The sequence below is a fragment of the Ambystoma mexicanum genome, chromosome 8 (assembly GCF_040938575.1).
Source record: "Ambystoma mexicanum isolate Mex_15411 chromosome 8, UKY_AmexF1_1, whole genome shotgun sequence".
Classification (NCBI taxonomy): Eukaryota; Metazoa; Chordata; class Amphibia; order Caudata; family Ambystomatidae; genus Ambystoma; species Ambystoma mexicanum.
The window spans coordinates 1,704,194,925-1,704,217,980 of NC_090929.1; the positions used below are offsets into that span (position 1 = coordinate 1,704,194,925).

At 52.2% G+C, this 23,056-nt stretch overlaps 1 protein-coding gene across 1 annotated transcript in view; it reads right to left on the bottom strand.

Moving 5' to 3' along the window:
- Positions 1–1,149: 1,149 nt before the first annotated feature.
- The window catches only part of LOC138473474 (dentin sialophosphoprotein-like), a 107,532-nt gene continuing 85,625 nt past the window's right edge, over positions 1,150–23,056 (bottom strand). The window contains exons 7-12 of the mRNA XM_069612119.1: positions 7,760–7,891; positions 6,179–6,820; positions 3,629–4,270; positions 2,558–3,199; positions 1,489–2,128; positions 1,150–1,160 (exon numbers count right to left, since the gene is read on the bottom strand). Coding sequence (XP_069468220.1) covers positions 1,150–1,160; positions 1,489–2,128; positions 2,558–3,199; positions 3,629–4,270; positions 6,179–6,820; positions 7,760–7,891 — 2,709 coding nt within the window. The remainder of the gene's footprint in view (positions 1,161–1,488; positions 2,129–2,557; positions 3,200–3,628; positions 4,271–6,178; positions 6,821–7,759; positions 7,892–23,056) is intronic.

Consider the following 23,056-nt stretch of genomic DNA (forward strand, 5'->3'; position numbering starts at 1 on the left):
GTGTGTGCACTGCTGCTGCCATCAATGCTATTCTTGTTCTGCGAATGAGGGTTGCGTGCACTGCTGCTGCTGTCAATGCTATTCATGTTCTGCATATGAGGGGTGCGTGCACTGCTGCTGCCGTCCATGCTATTCTTGTTCTGTATATGAGCGGTGCATGCACTGCTGCTGCTGTCCATGCTATTCTTGTTCTGCGTATGAGGGGTATGTGCACTGCTGCTGCCGTCCATGCTGTTCTTGTTCTGCGTTTGAGGGGTGTGTGCACTGCTGCTGCCGTCAATGCTATTCTTGTTCTGCATATGAGGGGTGCGTGCACTGCTGCTGCCGTCCATGCTATTCTTGTTCTGCATATGAGCGGTGCATGCACTGCTGCTGCCGTCCATGCTATTCTTGTTCTGCGTATGAGGGGTGCGTGTATTGCTGCTGCCGTCCATGCTGTTCTTGTTCTGCGTTTGAGGGGTGTGTGCACTGCGGCTGTCGTCCATGCTTTTCTTGTTCTGCGTATGAGGGGTGCGTGTACTGCTGCTGCCTTTCATGCTGTTCTTGTTCTGCGTATGAGGGGTGCGTACACTGCTGCTGCTGTCCATGCTGTACTTGTTCTGCATATTAGGGTTGCGTACACTGTTGCTGCCGTACATGCTGTTCTTGTTCTGCTTATGAGGGTTGCATGCGCTGCTGCTGCCGTCAATGCTGTTCTTGTTCTGCTTATGAGGGGTGCGTACACTGCTGCTGCCGTCAATGCTATTCTTCTTCTGCATATGAGGGGTGCGTACACTGACGCTGCCGTCAATGCTATTCTTGTTCTCCATATTAGGGTTGCATGCACTGCTGCTGTCGTCCATGCTATTCTTGTTCTGCGTATGAAGGGTGCGTGCACTGCTGCTGCCGTACATGCTATTCTTGTTCTGTGTATGAGGGTTGCGTGCACTGCTGCTGCAGTCAATGCTATTCTTCTTCTGCATATGAGGGGTGCGTACACTGACGCTGCCGTCAATGCTATTTTTGTTCTCCATATTAGGGTTGCATGCACTGCTGCTGTCGTCCATGCTATTCTTGTTCTGCGTATGAGGGGTGCGTGCACTGCTGCTGCCGTACATGCTATTCTTGTTCTGCGTATGAGGGGTGCATGCACTGCTGCTGCCATCCATGCTATTCTTGTTCTGCATATGAGGGTTGTGTGCACTGCTGCTGACGTCCATGCTATTCTTGTTCTGAGTATGAGGGTTGTTTGCACTGCTGCTGCCGTCAATGCTATTCTTGTTCTGCATATGAGTGGTGCGTGCACTGCTGCTGCCATCCATGCTATTCTTGTTCTGTGTATGAGGGCTGCGTGCACTGCTGCTGCCGTCAATGCTATTCTTGTTCTGCGTATGAAGGGTGCGTGCACTGCTGCTGCCGTCAATGCTATTCTTGTTCTGCATATGAGTGGTGCGTGCACTGCTGCTGCCATCCATGCTATTCTTGTTCTGAGTATGAGGGTTCGTGCACTGCTGCTGCCGTCAATGCTATTCTTGTTCTGCATATGAGTGGTGCGTGCACTGCTGCTGCCTTCCATGCTATTGTTGTTCTGCGTATGAGTGGTGCGTGCACTGCTGCTGCCGTCCATGCTATTCTTGTTCTGTGTATGAGGGGTGCGTGCACTGCTGCTGCCGTCCATGCTATTCTTGTTCTGCATATTAGGGTTGCGTACACTGTTGCTGCCGTACATGCTGTTCTTGTTCTGCTTATGAGGGTTGCATGCGCTGCTGCTGCCGTCAATGCTGTTCTTGTTCTGCTTATGAGGGGTGCGTACACTGCTGCTGCCGTCAATGCTATTCTTCTTCTGCATATGAGGGGTGCGTACACTGACGCTGCCGTCAATGCTATTCTTGTTCTCCATATTAGGGTTGCATGCACTGCTGCTGTCGTCCATGCTATTCTTGTTCTGCGTATGAAGGGTGCGTGCACTGCTGCTGCCGTACATGCTATTCTTGTTCTGTGTATGAGGGTTGCGTGCACTGCTGCTGCAGTCAATGCTATTCTTCTTCTGCATATGAGGGGTGCGTACACTGACGCTGCCGTCAATGCTATTCTTGTTCTCCATATTAGGGTTGCATGCACTGCTGCTGTCGTCCATGCTATTCTTGTTCTGCGTATGAGGGGTGCGTGCACTGCTGCTGCCGTACATGCTATTCTTGTTCTGCGTATGAGGGGTGCATGCACTGCTGCTGCCATCCATGCTATTCTTGTTCTGCATATGAGGGTTGTGTGCACTGCTGCTGACGTCCATGCTATTCTTGTTCTGAGTATGAGGGTTGTTTGCACTGCTGCTGCCGTCAATGCTATTCTTGTTCTGCATATGAGTGGTGCGTGCACTGCTGCTGCCATCCATGCTATTCTTGTTCTGTGTATGAGGGCTGCGTGCACTGCTGCTGCCGTCAATGCTATTCTTGTTCTGCGTATGAAGGGTGCGTGCACTGCTGCTGCCGTCAATGCTATTCTTGTTCTGCATATGAGTGGTGCGTGCACTGCTGCTGCCATCCATGCTATTCTTGTTCTGAGTATGAGGGTTGCGTGCACTGCTGCTGCCGTCAATGCTATTCTTGTTCTGCATATGAGTGGTGCGTGCACTGCTGCTGCCTTCCATGCTATTGTTGTTCTGCGTATGAGTGGTGCGTGCACTGCTGCTGCCGTCCATGCTATTCTTGTTCTGCGTATGAGGGGTGCGTGCACTGCTGCTGCCGTCCATGCTATTCTTGTTCTGCATATTAGGGTTGCGTACACTGTTGCTGCCGTACATGCTGTTCTTGTTCTGCTTATGAGGGTTGCATGCGCTGCTGCTGCCGTCAATGCTGTTCTTGTTCTGCTTATGAGGGGTGCGTACACTGCTGCTGCCGTCAATGCTATTCTTCTTCTGCATATGAGGGGTGCGTACACTGACGCTGCCGTCAATGCTATTCTTGTTCTCCATATTAGGGTTGCATGCACTGCTGCTGTCGTCCATGCTATTCTTGTTCTGCGTATGAAGGGTGCGTGCACTGCTGCTGCCGTACATGCTATTCTTGTTCTGTGTATGAGGGTTGCGTGCACTGCTGCTGCAGTCAATGCTATTCTTCTTCTGCATATGAGGGGTGCGTACACTGACGCTGCCGTCAATGCTATTCTTGTTCTCCATATTAGGGTTGCATGCACTGCTGCTGTCGTCCATGCTATTCTTGTTCTGCGTATGAGGGGTGCGTGCACTGCTGCTGCCGTACATGCTATTCTTGTTCTGCGTATGAGGGGTGCATGCACTGCTGCTGCCATCCATGCTATTCTTGTTCTGCATATGAGGGTTGTGTGCACTGCTGCTGACGTCCATGCTATTCTTGTTCTGAGTATGAGGGTTGTTTGCACTGCTGCTGCCGTCAATGCTATTCTTGTTCTGCATATGAGTGGTGCGTGCACTGCTGCTGCCATCCATGCTATTCTTGTTCTGTGTATGAGGGCTGCGTGCACTGCTGCTGCCGTCAATGCTATTCTTGTTCTGCGTATGAAGGGTGCGTGCACTGCTGCTGCCGTCAATGCTATTCTTGTTCTGCATATGAGTGGTGCGTGCACTGCTGCTGCCATCCATGCTATTCTTGTTCTGAGTATGAGGGTTGCGTGCACTGCTGCTGCCGTCAATGCTATTCTTGTTCTGCATATGAGTGGTGCGTGCACTGCTGCTGCCTTCCATGCTATTGTTGTTCTGCGTATGAGTGGTGCGTGCACTGCTGCTGCCGTCCATGCTATTCTTGTTCTGTGTATGAGGGGTGCGTGCACTGCTGCTGCCGTCCATGCTATTCTTGTTCTGCATATTAGGGTTGCGTACACTGTTGCTGCCGTACATGCTGTTCTTGTTCTGCTTATGAGGGTTGCATGCGCTGCTGCTGCCGTCAATGCTGTTCTTGTTCTGCTTATGAGGGGTGCGTACACTGCTGCTGCCGTCAATGCTATTCTTCTTCTGCATATGAGGGGTGCGTACACTGACGCTGCCGTCAATGCTATTCTTGTTCTCCATATTAGGGTTGCATGCACTGCTGCTGTCGTCCATGCTATTCTTGTTCTGCGTATGAAGGGTGCGTGCACTGCTGCTGCCGTACATGCTATTCTTGTTCTGTGTATGAGGGTTGCGTGCACTGCTGCTGCAGTCAATGCTATTCTTCTTCTGCATATGAGGGGTGCGTACACTGACGCTGCCGTCAATGCTATTCTTGTTCTCCATATTAGGGTTGCATGCACTGCTGCTGTCGTCCATGCTATTCTTGTTCTGCGTATGAGGGGTGCGTGCACTGCTGCTGCCGTACATGCTATTCTTGTTCTGCGTATGAGGGGTGCATGCACTGCTGCTGCCATCCATGCTATTCTTGTTCTGCATATGAGGGTTGTGTGCACTGCTGCTGACGTCCATGCTATTCTTGTTCTGAGTATGAGGGTTGTTTGCACTGCTGCTGCCGTCAATGCTATTCTTGTTCTGCATATGAGTGGTGCGTGCACTGCTGCTGCCATCCATGCTATTCTTGTTCTGTGTATGAGGGCTGCGTGCACTGCTGCTGCCGTCAATGCTATTCTTGTTCTGCGTATGAAGGGTGCGTGCACTGCTGCTGCCGTCAATGCTATTCTTGTTCTGCATATGAGTGGTGCGTGCACTGCTGCTGCCATCCATGCTATTCTTGTTCTGTGTATGAGGGCTGCGTGCACTGCTGCTGCCGTCAATGCTATTCTTGTTCTGCGTATGAAGGGTGCGTGCACTGCTGCTGCCGTCAATGCTATTCTTGTTCTGCATATGAGTGGTGCGTGCACTGCTGCTGCCGTCAATGCTGTTCTTGTTCTGCTTATGAGTGGTGCGTGCACTGCTGCTGCCGTCAATGCTGTTCTTGTTCTGCTTATGAGGGGTGCGTACACTGCTGCTGCCGTCAATGCTATTCTTGTTCTGCATATGAGGGGTGTGTACACTGCTGCTGCCGTCAATGCTATTCTTGTTCTGCATATTAGGGTTGCGTGCACTGCTGCTGTCGTCCATGCTATTCTTGTTCTGCGTATGAGGGGTGCGTGCACTGCTGCTGCCGTACATGCTATTCTTGTTCTGCGTATGAGGGGTGCATGCACTGCTCCTGCCATCCATGCTATTCTTGTTCTGCGTATGAGGGTTGTGTGCACTGCTGCTGCCGTCCATGCTATTCTTGTTCTGCGTATGAGGGTTGCGTGCACTGCTGCTGCCGTCCATGCTATTCTTGTTCTGCGTATGAGGGTTGCGTGCACTGCTGCTACCGTCAATGGTATTCTTGTTCTGCGTATGAGGGTTGCGTGCACTGCTGCTGCCGTCTATGCTATTCTTGTTCTGCATATGAGGGGTGCGTGCACTGCTGCTGCCGTACGTGCTATTTTTGTTCTGTATATGAGGGGTGGGTGCACTGCTGCTGCCGTCAATGCTATTCTTGTTCTGCGTATGAGGGGTGTGTGCACTGCTGCTGCCATCAATGCTATTCTTGTTCTGCGTATGAGGGTTGCGTGCACTGCTGCTGCTGTCAATGCTATTCATGTTCTGCATATGAGGGGTGCGTGCACTGCTGCTGCCGTCCATGCTATTCTTGTTCTGTATATGAGCGGTGCATGCACTGCTGCTGCTGTCCATGCTATTCTTATTCTGCGTATGAGGGGTATGTGCACTGCTGCTGCCGTCCATGCTGTTCTTGTTCTGCGTTTGAGGGGTGTGTGCACTGCTGCTGCCGTCAATGCTATTCTTGTTCTGCATATGAGGGGTGCGTGCACTGCTGCTGCCGTCCATGCTATTCTTGTTCTGCATATGAGCGGTGCATGCACTGCTGCTGCCGTCCATGCTATTCTTGTTCTGCGTATGAGGGGTGCGTGCATTGCTGCTGCCGTCCATGCTGTTCTTGTTCTGCGTTTGAGGGGTGTGTGCACTGCGGCTGTCGTCCATGCTTTTCTTGTTCTGCGTATGAGGGGTGCGTGTACTGCTGCTGCCTTTCATGCTGTTCTTGTTCTGCGTATGAGGGGTGCGTACACTGCTGCTGCTGTCCATGCTGTACTTGTTCTGTGTATGAGGGATGCGTGCACTGCTGCTGCCGCCAATGCTATTCTTGTTCTGCATATGAGGGGTGCATGCACTGCTGCTGCCGTCAATGCTATTCTTGTTCTGAGTATGAGGGTTGCGTGCACTGCTGCTGCCGTCAATGCTATTCTTGTTCTGCATATGAGTGGTGCGTGCACTGCTGCTGCCTTCCATGCTATTGTTGTTCTGCGTATGAGTGGTGCGTGCACTGCTGCTGCCGTCCATGCTATTCTTGTTCTGTGTATGAGGGGTGCGTGCACTGCTGCTGCCGTCCATGCTATTCTTGTTCTGCATATTAGGGTTGCGTACACTGTTGCTGCCGTACATGCTGTTCTTGTTCTGCTTATGAGGGTTGCATGCGCTGCTGCTGCCGTCAATGCTGTTCTTGTTCTGCTTATGAGGGGTGCGTACACTGCTGCTGCCGTCAATGCTATTCTTCTTCTGCATATGAGGGGTGCGTACACTGACGCTGCCGTCAATGCTATTCTTGTTCTCCATATTAGGGTTGCATGCACTGCTGCTGTCGTCCATGCTATTCTTGTTCTGCGTATGAAGGGTGCGTGCACTGCTGCTGCCGTACATGCTATTCTTGTTCTGTGTATGAGGGTTGCGTGCACTGCTGCTGCAGTCAATGCTATTCTTCTTCTGCATATGAGGGGTGCGTACACTGACGCTGCCGTCAATGCTATTCTTGTTCTCCATATTAGGGTTGCATGCACTGCTGCTGTCGTCCATGCTATTCTTGTTCTGCGTATGAGGGGTGCGTGCACTGCTGCTGCCGTACATGCTATTCTTGTTCTGCGTATGAGGGGTGCATGCACTGCTGCTGCCATCCATGCTATTCTTGTTCTGCATATGAGGGTTGTGTGCACTGCTGCTGACGTCCATGCTATTCTTGTTCTGAGTATGAGGGTTGTTTGCACTGCTGCTGCCGTCCATGCTATTCTTGTTCTGTGTATGAGGGTTGCCTGCACTGCTGCTACCAACAATGCTATTCTTGTTCTGCGTATGAGGGTTGCGTGCACTGCTGCTGCCGTCTATGCTATTCTTGTTCTGCATATGAGGGGTGCGTGCACTGCTGCTGCCGTACATGCTATTCTTGTTCTGCATATGAGGGGTACGTGCACTGCTGCTGCCGTCAATGCTATTCTTGTTCTGCGTATGAGGGGTGCGTGCTCTGCTGTTGCCATCAATGCTATTCTTGTTCTGCGTATGAGGGTTGCGTGCACTGCTGCGGCCATCAATGCTATTCTTGTTCTGCATATGAGGGGTGCGTGCACTGCTGCTGCCGTCCATGCTATTCTTGTTCTGCATATGAGCGGTGCGTGCACTGCTGCTGCTGTCCATGCTATTCTTGTTCTGCGTATGAGGGGTACGTGCACTGCTGCTGCCGTCTATGGTATTCTTGTTCTGCGTACGAGGGTTGCGTGCACTGCTGCTGCCGTCCATGCTATTCGTGCTCTGCGTATGAGGGGTGCATGCACTGCTGCTGCCGTCAAAGCTATTCTTGTTCTGCGTATGAGGGTTGCGTGCACTGCTGCTGCCGTCAATGCTATTCTTGTTCTGCGTATGAGGGGTGCGTGCACTGCTGCTGCTGTCCATGCTGTTCTTGTTCTGCGTTTGAGGGGTGTGTGCACTGCGGCTGTCGTCCATGCTTTTCTTGTTCTGCATATGAGGGTTGCGTACACTGTTGCTGCCGTCCATGCTGTTCTTGTTCTGCTTATGAGGGTTGCATGCGCTGCTGCTGCTGTCAATGCTGTGCTTGTTCTGCTTATGAGGGGTGCGTGCACTGCTGCTGCCGTCAATGCTATTCTTGTTCTGCATATGAGGGGTGCATACACTGACGCTGCCGTCAATGCTATTCCTATTCTGCATATTAGGGTTGCGTGCACTGCTGCTGTCGTCATTGCTATTCTTGTTCTGCGTTGAGGGGTGCGTGCACTGCTGCTGCCGTACATGCTATTCTTGTTCTGCGTATGAGGGGTGCATGCACTGCTGCTGCCATCCATGCTATTCTTGTTCTGCGTATGAGGGTTGTGTGCACTGCTGCTGACGTCCATGCTATTCTTGTTTTGCGTATGAGGGTTGCGTGCACTGCTGCTGCCATCCATGCTATTCTTGTTCTGCGTATGAGGATTGCGTGCACTGCTGCTACCATCAGTGCTATTCTTGTTCTGCATATGAGGGTTGCGTGCACTGCTGCTGCCGTCTATGCTATTCTTGTTCTGCATATGAGGGGTGCGTGCACTGCTGCTGCGTCATTGCTATTCTTGTTCTGCATATGAGGGGTGCGTGCACTGCTGCTGCCATCAATGCTATTCTTGTTCTGCGTATGAGGGTTGCGTGCACTGCTGCGGCCATCAATGCTATTCTTGTTCTGCATATGAGGGGTGCGTGCACTGCTGCTGCCGTCCATGCTATTCTTGTTCTGCATATGAGCGGTGCATGCACTGCTGCTGCCGTCCATGCTATTCTTGTTCTGCGTATGAGGGGTACGTGCACTGCTACTGTGTCCATGCTATTCTTGTTCTGCGTATGAGGGGTGCGTGCACTGCAGCTGTCGTCTATGCTATTCTTGTTCTGCGTATGAGGGGTGTGTGCACTGCTGCTGCCGTCAATGCTATTCTTGTTCTGCGTATGAGGGTTGCGTGCACTGCTGCTGCCGTCCATGCTATTCTTGCTCTGCGTATGAGGGGTACATGCACTGCTGCTGCCGTCAATGCTATTCTTGTTCTGTGTATGAGGGTTGCCTGCACTGCTGCTGCCGTCAATGCTATTCTTGTTCTGCGTATGAGGGGTGCGTGCACTGCTGCTGCCGTCCATGCTGTTCTTGTTCTGCGTTTGAGGGGTGTGTGCACTGCGGCTGTCGCCCATGCTTTTCTTGTTCTGCGTATGAGGGGTGCATGCCCTGCTGCTGCCTATCATGCTGTTCTTGTTCTGCGTATGAGGGGTGCGTACACTGCTGCTGCCGTCCATGCTGTTCTTGTTCTGCGTTTGAGGGGTGTGTGCACTGCGGCTGTCGCCCATGCTTTTCTTGTTCTGCGTATGAGGGGTGCGTGCCCTGCTGCTGCCTATCATCCTGTTCTTGTTCTGTGTATGAGGGATGCGTGCACTGCTGCTGCTGCCAATGCTATTCTTGTTCTGCATATGAGGGGTGCATGCACTGCTGCTGCCGTCAATGCTATTCTTGTTCTGCGTATGAGGGTTGTGTGCACTGCTGCTGCTGCCAATGCTATTCTTGTTCTGCATATGAGGGGTGCATGCACTGCTGCTGCCGTCAATGCTATTCTTGCTTTGTGTATGAGGGGTGAATGCACTGCTGCTGCCGTCAATGCTATTCTTGTTCTGCATATGAGCGGTGCGTGCACTGCTGCTGCCCTCAATGCTATTCTTATTCTGCATATGAGGGGTGCGTGCACTGCTGCTGCCTTCAATGCTATTCCTGTTCTGCGTAATGGGGGTTGTGTGCACTGCTGCTGCCGTCAATACTCTTCTTGTTCTGCGTATGAGGGGTGCGTGCACTGCTGCTGCCGTAAATGCTATTCTTGTTCTGCATATGAGGGTTGTGTGCACTGCTCCTGCCATCCATGCTATTCTTGTTTTGCGTATTATGAGGGGTGCGTGCACTGCTGCTGCCATCAATGCTGTTTTTGTTCTGTGTATTAGGGTTGCGTGCACTGCTGCTGCCGTCAAGGCTGTTCTTGTTCCTCGTATGAGGGGTGTGTGCACTGCTGCTGGCGTCAATGCTGTTCTTTTTCTGCATATGAGGGGTGCGTGCACTGCTGCTGCCGTCAATGCTATTCTTGTTCTGCGTATGAGGGTTGCGTGCACTGCTGCTGCTGTCAATGCTATTCTTGTTCTGCATATGAGGGTTGCGTGCACTGCTGCTGCCGTCAATGCTATTCTTGTTCTGCGTATGAAGGGTGCGTGCACTGCTGCTGCCGTCAATGCTATTCTTGTTCTGCATATGAGTGGTGCGTGCACTGCTGCTGCCATCCATGCTATTCTTGTTCTGTGTATGAGGGCTGCGTGCACTGCTGCTGCCGTCAATGCTATTCTTGTTCTGCGTATGAAGGGTGCGTGCACTGCTGCTGCCGTCAATGCTATTCTTGTTCTGCATATGAGTGGTGCGTGCACTGCTGCTGCCGTCAATGCTGTTCTTGTTCTGCTTATGAGGGGTGCGTGCACTGCTGCTGCCGTCAATGCTATTCTTGTTCTGCATATGAGGGGTGCGTACACTGCTGCTGCCGTCAATGCTATTCTTGTTCTGCGTATTAGGGTTGCGTGCACTGCTGCTGTCGTCCATGCTATTCTTGTTATGCGTATGAGGGGTGCGTGCACTGCTGCTGCCATACATGCTATTCTTGTTCTGCGTATGAGGGTTGCGTGCACTGCTGCTGCCGTCCATGCTATTCTTGTTCTGCGTATGAGGGTTGCGTGCACTGCTGCTACCATCAATGCTATTCTTGTTCTGCGTATGAGGGTTGCATGCACTGCTGCTAACGTCCATGCTATTCTTGTTCTGCGTATGAGGGTTGCGTGCACTGCTGCTGCCGTCCATGCTATTCTTGTTCTGCGTATGAGGGTTGCGTGCACTGCTGCTGCCGTCAATGCTATTCTTGTTCTGCATATGAGTGGTGCGTGCACTGCTGCTGCCATCCATGCTATTCTTGTTCTGGGTATGAGGGTTGTGTGCACTGCTGCTGCCGTCCATGCTATTCTTGTTCTGCGTATGAGGGTTGCGTGCACTGCTGCTGCCGTCCATGCTATTCTTGTTCTGCGTATGAGGGTTGCGTGCACTGCTGCTACCATCAATGCTATTCTTGTTCTGCGTATGAGGGTTGCGTGCACTGCTGCTGCTGTCAATGCTATTCTTGTTCTGCATATGAGGGTTGCGTGCACTGCTGCTGCCGTCAATGCTATTCTTGTTCTGCGTATGAAGGGTGCGTGCACTGCTGCTGCCGTCAATGCTATTCTTGTTCTGCATATGAGTGGTGCGTGCACTGCTGCTGCCATCCATGCTATTCTTGTTCTGTGTATGAGGGCTGCGTGCACTGCTGCTGCCGTCAATGCTATTCTTGTTCTGCGTATGAAGGGTGCGTGCACTGCTGCTGCCGTCAATGCTATTCTTGTTCTGCATATGAGTGGTGCGTGCACTGCTGCTGCCATCCATGCTATTCTTGTTCTGTGTATGAAGGCTGCGTGCACTGCTGCTGCCGTCAATGCTATTCTTGTTCTGCGTATGAAGGGTGCGTGCACTGCTGCTGCCGTCAAGGCTATTCTTGTTCTGCATATGAGTGGTGCGTGCACTGCTGCTGCCGTCAATGCTGTTCTTGTTCTGCTTATGAGGGGTGCATGCAGTGCTGCTGCCGTCAATGCTATTCTTGTTCTGCATATGAGGGGTGCGTACACTGCTGCTGCCGTCAATGCTATTCTTGTTCTGCATATTAGGGTTGCGTGCACTGCTGCTGTCGTCCATGCTATTCTTGTTCTGCGTATGAGGGGTGCGTGCACTGCTGCTGCTGTACATGCTATTCCTGTTCTGCGTATGAGGGGTGCATGCACTGCTCCTGCCATCCATGCTATTCTTGTTCTGCGTATGAGGGTTGTGTGCACTGCTGCTGCCGTCCATGCTATTCTTGTTCTGCGTATGAGGGTTGCGTGCACTGCTGTTGCCGTCCATGCTATTCTTGTTCTGCGTATGAGGGTTGCGTGCACTGCTGCTACCGTCAATGCTATTCTTGTTCTGCGTATGAGGGTTGCGTGCACTGCTGCTGCCGTCTATGCTATTCTTGTTCTGCATATGAGGGGTGCGTGCACTGCTGCTGCCGTACATGCTATTCTTGTTCTGTATATGAGGGGTGGGTGCACTGCTGCTGCCGTCAATGCTATTCTTGTTCTGCGTATGAGGGGTGTGTGCACTGCTGCTGCCATCAATGCTATTCTTGTTCTGCGTATGAGGGTTGCGTGCACTGCTGCTGCCGTCAATGCTATTCATGTTCTGCATTTGAGGGGTGCGTGCACTGCTGCTGCCGTCCATGCCATTCTTGTTCTGTATATGAGCGGTGCATGCACTGCTGCTGCCGTCCATGCTATTCTTGTTCTGCGTATGAGGGGTATGTGCACTGCTGCTGCCGTCCATGCTGTTCTTGTTCTGCGTTTGAGGGGTTTGTGCACTGCTGCTGCCGTCAATGCTATTCTTGTTCTGCATTTGAGGGGTGCGTGCACTGCTGCTACCGTCCATGCTATTCTTGTTCTGCATATGAGCGGTGCATGCACTGCTGCTGCCGTCCATGCTATTCTTGTTCTGCGTATGAGGGGTGCGTGCATTGCTGCTGCCGTCCATGCTGTTCTTGTTCTGCGTTTGAGGGGTGTGTGCACTGCGGCTGTCGTCCATGCTGTACTTGTTCTGTGTATGAGGGATGCGTGCATTGCTGCTGCCGTCCATGCTATTCTTGTTCTGTATATGAGCGGTGCATGCACTGCTGCTGCCGTCCATGCTATTCTTGTTCTGCGTATGAGGGGTATGTGCACTGCTGCTGCCGTCCATGCTGTTCTTGTTCTGCGTTTGAGGGGTTTGTGCACTGCTGCTGCCGTCAATGCTATTCTTGTTCTGCATTTGAGGGGTGTGTGCACTGCGGCTGTCGCCCATGCTTTTCTTGTTCTGCGTATGACGGTTGCATGCACTGCTGCTGCCGTCCATGCTATTCTTGTTCTGCGTATGAGGGTTGCGTGCACTGCTGCTGCCGTCCATGCTATTCTTGTTCTGCGTATGAGGGTTGCGTGCACTGCTGCTGCCGTCAATGCTATTCTTGTTCTGCATATGAGTGGTGCGTGCACTGCTGCTGCCATCCATGCTATTCTTGTTCTGGGTATGAGGGTTGTGTGCACTGCTGCTGCCGTCCATGCTATTCTTGTTCTGCGTATGAGGGTTGCGTGCACTGCTGCTGCCGTCCATGCTATTCTTGTTCTGCGTATGAGGGTTGCGTGCACTGCTGCTACCATCAATGCTATTCTTGTTCTGCGTATGAGGGTTGCGTGCACTGCTGCTGCTGTCAATGCTATTCTTGTTCTGCATATGAGGGTTGCGTGCACTGCTGCTGCCGTCAATGCTATTCTTGTTCTGCGTATGAAGGGTGCGTGCACTGCTGCTGCCGTCAATGCTATTCTTGTTCTGCATATGAGTGGTGCGTGCACTGCTGCTGCCATCCATGCTATTCTTGTTCTGTGTATGAGGGCTGCGTGCACTGCTGCTGCCGTCAATGCTATTCTTGTTCTGCGTATGAAGGGTGTGTGCACTGCTGCTGCCGTCAATGCTATTCTTGTTCTGCATATGAGTGGTGCGTGCACTGCTGCTGCCATCCATGCTATTCTTGTTCTGTGTATGAGGGCTGCGTGCACTGCTGCTGCCGTCAATGCTATTCTTGTTCTGCGTATGAAGGGTGCGTGCACTGCTGCTGCCGTCAATGCTATTCTTGTTCTGCATATGAGTGGTGCGTGCACTGCTGCTGCCGTCAATGCTGTTCTTGTTCTGCTTATGAGGGGTGCATGCACTGCTGCTGCCGTCAATGCTATTCTTGTTCTGCATATGAGGGGTGCGTACACTGCTGCTGCCGTCAATGCTATTCTTGTTCTGCATATTAGGGTTGCGTGCACTGCTGCTGTCGTCCATGCTATTCTTGTTCTGCGTATGAGGGGTGCGTGCACTGCTGCTGCCGTACATGCTATTCCTGTTCTGCGTATGAGGGGTGCATGCACTGCTCCTGCCATCCATGCTATTCTTGTTCTGCGTATGAGGGTTGTGTGCACTGCTGCTGCCGTCCATGCTATTCTTGTTCTGCGTATGAGGGTTGCGTGCACTGCTGCTGCCGTCCATGCTATTCTTGTTCTGCGTATGAGGGTTGCGTGCACTGCTGCTACCGTCAATGCTATTCTTGTTCTGTGTATGAGGGCTGCGTGCACTGCTGCTGCCGTCAATGCTATTCTTGTTCTGCGTATGAAGGGTGCGTGCACTGCTGCTGCCGTCAATGCTATTCTTGTTCTGCATATGAGTGGTGCGTGCACTGCTGCTGCCGTCAATGCTGTTCTTGTTCTGCTTATGAGGGGTGCATGCACTGCTGCTGCCGTCAATGCTATTCTTGTTCTGCATATGAGGGGTGCGTACACTGCTGCTGCCGTCAATGCTATTCTTGTTCTGCATATTAGGGTTGCGTGCACTGCTGCTGTCGTCCATGCTATACTTGTTCTGCGTATGAGGGGTGCGTGCACTGCTGCTGCCGTACATGCTATTCCTGTTCTGCGTATGAGGGGTGCATGCACTGCTCCTGCCATCCATGCTATTCTTGTTCTGCGTATGAGGGTTGTGTGCACTGCTGCTGCCGTCCATGCTATTCTTGTTCTGCGTATGAGGGTTGCGTGCACTGCTGCTGCCGTCCATGCTATTCTTGTTCTGCGTATGAGGGTTGCGTGCACTGCTGCTACCGTCAATGCTATTCTTGTTCTGCGTATGAGGGTTGCGTGCACTGCTGCTGCCGTCTATGCTATTCTTGTTCTGCATATGAGGGGTGCGTGCACTGCTGCTGCCGTACATGCTATTCTTGTTCTGTATATGAGGGGTGGGTGCACTGCTGCTGCCGTCAATGCTATTCTTGTTCTGCGTATGAGGGGTGTGTGCACTGCTGCTGCCATCAATGCTATTCTTGTTCTGCGTATGAGGGTTGCGTGCACTGCTGCTGCCGTCAATGCTATTCATGTTCTGCATATGAGGGGTGCGTGCACTGCTGCTGCCGTCCATGCTATTCTTGTTCTGTATATGAGCGGTGCATGCACTGCTGCTGCCGTCCATGCTATTCTTGTTCTGCGTATGAGGGGTATGTGCACTGCTGCTGCCGTCCATGCTGTTCTTGTTCTGCGTTTGAGGGGTTTGTGCACTGCTGCTGCCGTCAATGCTATTCTTGTTCTGCATTTGAGGGGTGCGTGCACTGCTGCTACCGTCCATGCTATTCTTGTTCTGCATATGAGCGGTGCATGCACTGCTGCTGCCGTCCATGCTATTCTTGTTCTGCGTATGAGGGGTGCGTGCATTGCTGCTGCCGTCCATGCTGTACTTGTTCTGTGTATGAGGGATGCGTGCACTGCTGCTGCCGTCCATGCTATTCTTGTTCTGTATATGAGCGGTGCATGCACTGCTGCTGCCGTCCATGCTATTCTTGTTCTGCGTATGAGGGGTATGTGCACTGCTGCTGCCGTCCATGCTGTTCTTGTTCTGCGTTTGAGGGGTTTGTGCACTGCTGCTGCCGTCAATGCTATTCTTGTTCTGTATATGAGCGGTGCATGCACTGCTGCTGCCGTCCATGCTATTCTTGTTCTGCGTATGAGGGGTATGTGCACTGCTGCTGCCGTCCATGCTGTTCTTGTTCTGCGTTTGAGGGGTTTGTGCACTGCTGCTGCCGTCAATGCTATTCTTGTTCTGCATTTGAGGGGTGTGTGCACTGCGGCTGTCGCCCATGCTTTTCTTGTTCTGCGTATGAGGGGTGCGTGCACTGCTGCTGCCTATCATGCTGTTCTTGTTCTGCGTATGAGGGGTGCGTACACTGCTGCTGCCGTCCATGCTGTTCTTGTTCTGCGTTTGAGGGGTGTGTGCACTGCGGCTGTCGCCCATGCTTTTCTTGTTCTGCGTATGAGGGGTGCGTGCACTGCTGCTGCCTATCATGCTGTTCTTGTTCTGTGTATGAGGGATGCGTGCACTGCTGCTGCTGCCAATGCTATTCTTGTTCTGCATATGAGGGGTGCATGCACTGCTGCTGCCGTCAATGCTATTCTTGTTCTGCGTATGAGGGTTGTGTGCACTGCTGCTGCTGCCAATGCTATTCTTGTTCTGCATATGAGGGGTGCATGCACTGCTGCTGCCGTCAATGCTATTCTTGCTCTGTGTATGAGGGGTGAATGCACTGCTGCTGCCGTCAATGCTATTCTTGTTCTGCATATGAGCGGTGCGTGCACTGCTGCTGCCCTCAATGCTATTCTTATTCTGCATATGAGGGGTGCGTGCACTGCTGCTGCCTTCAATGCTATTCCTGTTCTGCGTAATGGGGGTTGTGTGCACTGCTGCTGCCGTCAATGCTATTCTTGTTCTGCGTATGAGGGGTGCGTGCACTGCTGCTGCCGTAAATGCTATTCTTGTTCTGCATATGAGTGTTGTGTGCACTGCTCCTGCCATCCATGCTATTCTTGTTTTGCGTATTATGAGGGGTGCGTGCACTGCTGCTGCCATCAATGCTGTTTTTGTTCTGTGTATTAGGGTTGCGTGCACTGCTGCTGCCGTCAAGGCTGTTCTTGTTCCTCGTATGAGGGGTGTGTGCACTGCTGCTGGCGTCAATGCTGTTCTTTTTCGGCATATGAGGGGTGCGTGCACTGCTGCTGCCGTCAATGCTATTCTTGTTCTGCGTATGAGGGTTGCGTGCACTGCTGCTGCTGTCAATGCTATTCTTGTTCTGCATATGAGGGTTGCGTGCACTGCTGCTGCCGTCAATGCTATTCTTGTTCTGCGTATGAAGGGTGCGTGCACTGCTGCTGCCGTCAATGCTATTCTTGTTCTGCATATGAGTGGTGCGTGCACTGCTGCTGCCATCCATGCTATTCTTGTTCTGTGTATGAGGGCTGCGTACACTGCTGCTGCCGTCAATGCTATTCTTGTTCTGCGTATTAGGGTTGCGTGCACTGCTGCTGTCGTCCATGCTATTCTTGTTATGCGTATGAGGGGTGCGTGCACTGCTGCTGCCGTACATGCTATTCTTGTTCTGCGTATGAGGGTTGCGTGCACTGCTGCTGCCGTCCATGCTATTCTTGTTCTGCGTATGAGGGTTGCGTGCACTGCTGCTACCATCAATGCTATTCTTGTTCTGCGTATGAAGGTTGCATGCACTGCTGCTGCCGTCCATGCTATTCTTGTTCTGCGTATGAGGGTTGCGTGCACTGCTGCTGCTGTCCATGCTATTCTTGTTCTGCGTATGAGGGTTGCGTGCACTGCTGCTGCCGTCAATGCTATTCTTGTTCTGCATATGAGTGGTGCGTGCACTGCTGCTGCCATCCATGCTATTCTTGTTCTGGGTATGAGGGTTGTGTGCACTGCTGCTGCCGTCCATGCTATTCTTGTTCTGCGTATGAGGGTTGCGTGCACTGCTGCTGCCGTCCATGCTATTCTTGTTCTGCGTATGAGGGTTGCGTGCACTGCTGCTACCATCAATGCTATTCTTGTTCTGCGTATGAGGGTTGCGTGCACTGCTGCTGCTGTCAATGCTATTCTTGTTCTGCATATGAGGGTTGCGTGCACTGCTGCTGCCGTCAATGCTATTCTTGTTCTGCGTATGAAGGGTGCGTGCACTGCTGCTGCCGTCAATGCTATTCTTGTTCTGCATATGAGTGGTGCGTGCACTGCTGCTGCCATCCATGCTATTCTTGTTCTGTGTATGAGGGCTGCGTGCACTGCTGCTGCCGTCAATGCTATTCTTGTTCTGCGTATGAAGGGTGCGTGCACTGCTGCTGCCGTCAATGCTATTCTTGTTCTGCATATGAGTGGTGCGTGCACTGCTGCTGCCATCCATGCTATTCTTGTTCTGTGTATGAGGGCTGCGTGCACTGCTGCTGCCGTCAATGCTATTCTTGTTCTGCGTATGAAGGGTGCGTGCACTGCTGCTGCCGTCAATGCTATTCTTGTTCTGCGTATGAGGGGTGTGTGCACTGCTGCTGCCATCAATGCTATTCTTGTTCTGCGTATGAGGGTTGCGTGCACTGCTGCTGCTGTCAATGCTATTCATGTTCTGCATATGAGGGGTGCGTGCACTGCTGCTACCGTCCATGCTATTCTTGTTCTGCGTATGAGGGTTGCGTGCACTGCTGTTGCCGTCCATGCTATTCTTGTTCTGCGTATGAGGGTTGCGTGCACTGCTGCTACCGTCAATGCTATTCTTGTTCTGCGTATGAGGGTTGCGTGCACTGCTGCTGCCGTCTATGCTATTCTTGTTCTGCATATGAGGGGTGCGTGCACTGCTGCTGCCGTACATGCTATTCTTGTTCTGTATATGAGGGGTGGGTGCACTGCTGCTGCCGTCAATGCTATTCTTGTTCTGCGTATGAGGGGTGTGTGCACTGCTGCTGCCATCAATGCTATTCTTGTTCTGCGTATGAGGGTTGCGTGCACTGCTGCTGCCGTCAATGCTATTCATGTTCTGCATATGAGGGGTGCGTGCACTGCTGCTGCCGTCCATGCCATTCTTGTTCTGTATATGAGCGGTGCATGCACTGCTGCTGCCGTCCATGCTATTCTTGTTCTGCGTATGAGGGGTATGTGCACTGCTGCTGCCGTCCATGCTGTTCTTGTTCTGCGTTTGAGGGGTTTGTGCACTGCTGCTGCCGTCAATGCTATTCTTGTTCTGCATTTGAGGGGTGCGTGCACTGCTGCTACCGTCCATGCTATTCTTGTTCTGCATATGAGCGGTGCATGCACTGCTGCTGCCGTCCATGCTATTCTTGTTCTGCGTATGAGGGGTGCGTGCATTGCTGCTGCCGTCCATGCTGTTCTTGTTCTGCGTTTGAGGGGTGTGTGCACTGCGGCTGTCGTCCATGCTGTACTTGTTCTGTGTATGAGGGATGCGTGCACTGCTGCTGTCGTCCATGCTATTCTTGTTCTGCGTATGAGGGGTGCGTGCACTGCTGCTGCCGTACATGCTATTCCTGTTCTGCGTATGAGGGGTGCATGCACTGCTCCTGCCATCCATGCTATTCTTGTTCTGCGTATGAGGGTTGTGTGCACTGCTGCTGCCGTCCATGCTATTCTTGTTCTGCGTATGAGGGTTGCGTGCACTGCTGCTGCCGTCCATGCTATTCTTGTTCTGCGTATGAGGGTTGCGTGCACTGCTGCTACCGTCAATGCTATTCTTGTTCTGTGTATGAGGGCTGCGTGCACTGCTGCTGCCGTCAATGCTATTCTTGTTCTGCGTATGAAGGGTGCGTGCACTGCTGCTGCCGTCAATGCTATTCTTGTTCTGCATATGAGTGGTGCGTGCACTGCTGCTGCCGTCAATGCTGTTCTTGTTCTGCTTATGAGGGGTGCATGCACTGCTGCTGCCGTCAATGCTATTCTTGTTCTGCATATGAGGGGTGCGTACACTGCTGCTGCCGTCAATGCTATTCTTGTTCTGCATATTAGGGTTGCGTGCACTGCTGCTGTCGTCCATGCTATACTTGTTCTGCGTATGAGGGGTGCGTGCACTGCTGCTGCCGTACATGCTATTCCTGTTCTGCGTATGAGGGGTGCATGCACTGCTCCTGCCATCCATGCTATTCTTGTTCTGCGTATGAGGGTTGTGTGCACTGCTGCTGCCGTCCATGCTATTCTTGTTCTGCGTATGAGGGTTGCGTGCACTGCTGCTGCCGTCCATGCTATTCTTGTTCTGCGTATGAGGGTTGCGTGCACTGCTGCTACCGTCAATGCTATTCTTGTTCTGCGTATGAGGGTTGCGTGCACTGCTGCTGCCGTCTATGCTATTCTTGTTCTGCATATGAGGGGTGCGTGCACTGCTGCTGCCGTACATGCTATTCTTGTTCTGTATATGAGGGGTGGGTGCACTGCTGCTGCCGTCAATGCTATTCTTGTTCTGCGTATGAGGGGTGTGTGCACTGCTGCTGCCATCAATGCTATTCTTGTTCTGCGTATGAGGGTTGCGTGCACTGCTGCTGCCGTCAATGCTATTCATGTTCTGCATATGAGGGGTGCGTGCACTGCTGCTGCCGTCCATGCTATTCTTGTTCTGTATATGAGCGGTGCATGCACTGCTGCTGCCGTCCATGCTATTCTTGTTCTGCGTATGAGGGGTATGTGCACTGCTGCTGCCGTCCATGCTGTTCTTGTTCTGCGTTTGAGGGGTTTGTGCACTGCTGCTGCCGTCAATGCTATTCTTGTTCTGCATTTGAGGGGTGCGTGCACTGCTGCTACCGTCCATGCTATTCTTGTTCTGCATATGAGCGGTGCATGCACTGCTGCTGCCGTCCATGCTATTCTTGTTCTGCGTATGAGGGGTGCGTGCATTGCTGCTGCCGTCCATGCTGTACTTGTTCTGTGTATGAGGGATGCGTGCACTGCTGCTGCCGTCCATGCTATTCTTGTTCTGTATATGAGCGGTGCATGCACTGCTGCTGCCGTCCATGCTATTCTTGTTCTGCGTATGAGGGGTATGTGCACTGCTGCTGCCGTCCATGCTGTTCTTGTTCTGCGTTTGAGGGGTTTGTGCACTGCTGCTGCCGTCAATGCTATTCTTGTTCTGTATATGAGCGGTGCATGCACTGCTGCTGCCGTCCATGCTATTCTTGTTCTGCGTATGAGGGGTATGTGCACTGCTGCTGCCGTCCATGCTGTTCTTGTTCTGCGTTTGAGGGGTTTGTGCACTGCTGCTGCCGTCAATGCTATTCTTGTTCTGCATTTGAGGGGTGTGTGCACTGCGGCTGTCGCCCATGCTTTTCTTGTTCTGCGTATGAGGGGTGCGTGCACTGCTGCTGCCTATCATGCTGTTCTTGTTCTGCGTATGAGGGGTGCGTACACTGCTGCTGCCGTCCATGCTGTTCTTGTTCTGCGTTTGAGGGGTGTGTGCACTGCGGCTGTCGCCCATGCTTTTCTTGTTCTGCGTATGAGGGGTGCGTGCACTGCTGCTGCCTATCATGCTGTTCTTGTTCTGTGTATGAGGGATGCGTGCACTGCTGCTGCTGCCAATGCTATTCTTGTTCTGCATATGAGGGGTGCATGCACTGCTGCTGCCGTCAATGCTATTCTTGTTCTGCGTATGAGGGTTGTGTGCACTGCTGCTGCTGCCAATGCTATTCTTGTTCTGCATATGAGGGGTGCATGCACTGCTGCTGCCGTCAATGCTATTCTTGCTCTGTGTATGAGGGGTGAATGCACTGCTGCTGCCGTCAATGCTATTCTTGTTCTGCATATGAGCGGTGCGTGCACTGCTGCTGCCCTCAATGCTATTCTTATTCTGCATATGAGGGGTGCGTGCACTGCTGCTGCCTTCAATGCTATTCCTGTTCTGCGTAATGGGGGTTGTGTGCACTGCTGCTGCCGTCAATGCTATTCTTGTTCTGCGTATGAGGGGTGCGTGCACTGCTGCTGCCGTAAATGCTATTCTTGTTCTGCATATGAGTGTTGTGTGCACTGCTCCTGCCATCCATGCTATTCTTGTTTTGCGTATTATGAGGGGTGCGTGCACTGCTGCTGCCATCAATGCTGTTTTTGTTCTGTGTATTAGGGTTGCGTGCACTGCTGCTGCCGTCAAGGCTGTTCTTGTTCCTCGTATGAGGGGTGTGTGCACTGCTGCTGGCGTCAATGCTGTTCTTTTTCGGCATATGAGGGGTGCGTGCACTGCTGCTGCCGTCAATGCTATTCTTGTTCTGCGTATGAGGGTTGCGTGCACTGCTGCTGCTGTCAATGCTATTCTTGTTCTGCATATGAGGGTTGCGTGCACTGCTGCTGCCGTCAATGCTATTCTTGTTCTGCGTATGAAGGGTGCGTGCACTGCTGCTGCCGTCAATGCTATTCTTGTTCTGCATATGAGTGGTGCGTGCACTGCTGCTGCCATCCATGCTATTCTTGTTCTGTGTATGAGGGCTGCGTACACTGCTGCTGCCGTCAATGCTATTCTTGTTCTGCGTATTAGGGTTGCGTGCACTGCTGCTGTCGTCCATGCTATTCTTGTTATGCGTATGAGGGGTGCGTGCACTGCTGCTGCCGTACATGCTATTCTTGTTCTGCGTATGAGGGTTGCGTGCACTGCTGCTGCCGTCCATGCTATTCTTGTTCTGCGTATGAGGGTTGCGTGCACTGCTGCTACCATCAATGCTATTCTTGTTCTGCGTATGAAGGTTGCATGCACTGCTGCTGCCGTCCATGCTATTCTTGTTCTGCGTATGAGGGTTGCGTGCACTGCTGCTGCTGTCCATGCTATTCTTGTTCTGCGTATGAGGGTTGCGTGCACTGCTGCTGCCGTCAATGCTATTCTTGTTCTGCATATGAGTGGTGCGTGCACTGCTGCTGCCATCCATGCTATTCTTGTTCTGGGTATGAGGGTTGTGTGCACTGCTGCTGCCGTCCATGCTATTCTTGTTCTGCGTATGAGGGTTGCGTGCACTGCTGCTGCCGTCCATGCTATTCTTGTTCTGCGTATGAGGGTTGCGTGCACTGCTGCTACCATCAATGCTATTCTTGTTCTGCGTATGAGGGTTGCGTGCACTGCTGCTGCTGTCAATGCTATTCTTGTTCTGCATATGAGGGTTGCGTGCACTGCTGCTGCCGTCAATGCTATTCTTGTTCTGCGTATGAAGGGTGCGTGCACTGCTGCTGCCGTCAATGCTATTCTTGTTCTGCATATGAGTGGTGCGTGCACTGCTGCTGCCATCCATGCTATTCTTGTTCTGTGTATGAGGGCTGCGTGCACTGCTGCTGCCGTCAATGCTATTCTTGTTCTGCGTATGAAGGGTGCGTGCACTGCTGCTGCCGTCAATGCTATTCTTGTTCTGCATATGAGTGGTGCGTGCACTGCTGCTGCCATCCATGCTATTCTTGTTCTGTGTATGAGGGCTGCGTGCACTGCTGCTGCCGTCAATGCTATTCTTGTTCTGCGTATGAAGGGTGCGTGCACTGCTGCTGCCGTCAATGCTATTCTTGTTCTGCGTATGAGGGGTGTGTGCACTGCTGCTGCCATCAATGCTATTCTTGTTCTGCGTATGAGGGTTGCGTGCACTGCTGCTGCTGTCAATGCTATTCATGTTCTGCATATGAGGGGTGCGTGCACTGCTGCTACCGTCCATGCTATTCTTGTTCTGCGTATGAGGGTTGCGTGCACTGCTGTTGCCGTCCATGCTATTCTTGTTCTGCGTATGAGGGTTGCGTGCACTGCTGCTACCGTCAATGCTATTCTTGTTCTGCGTATG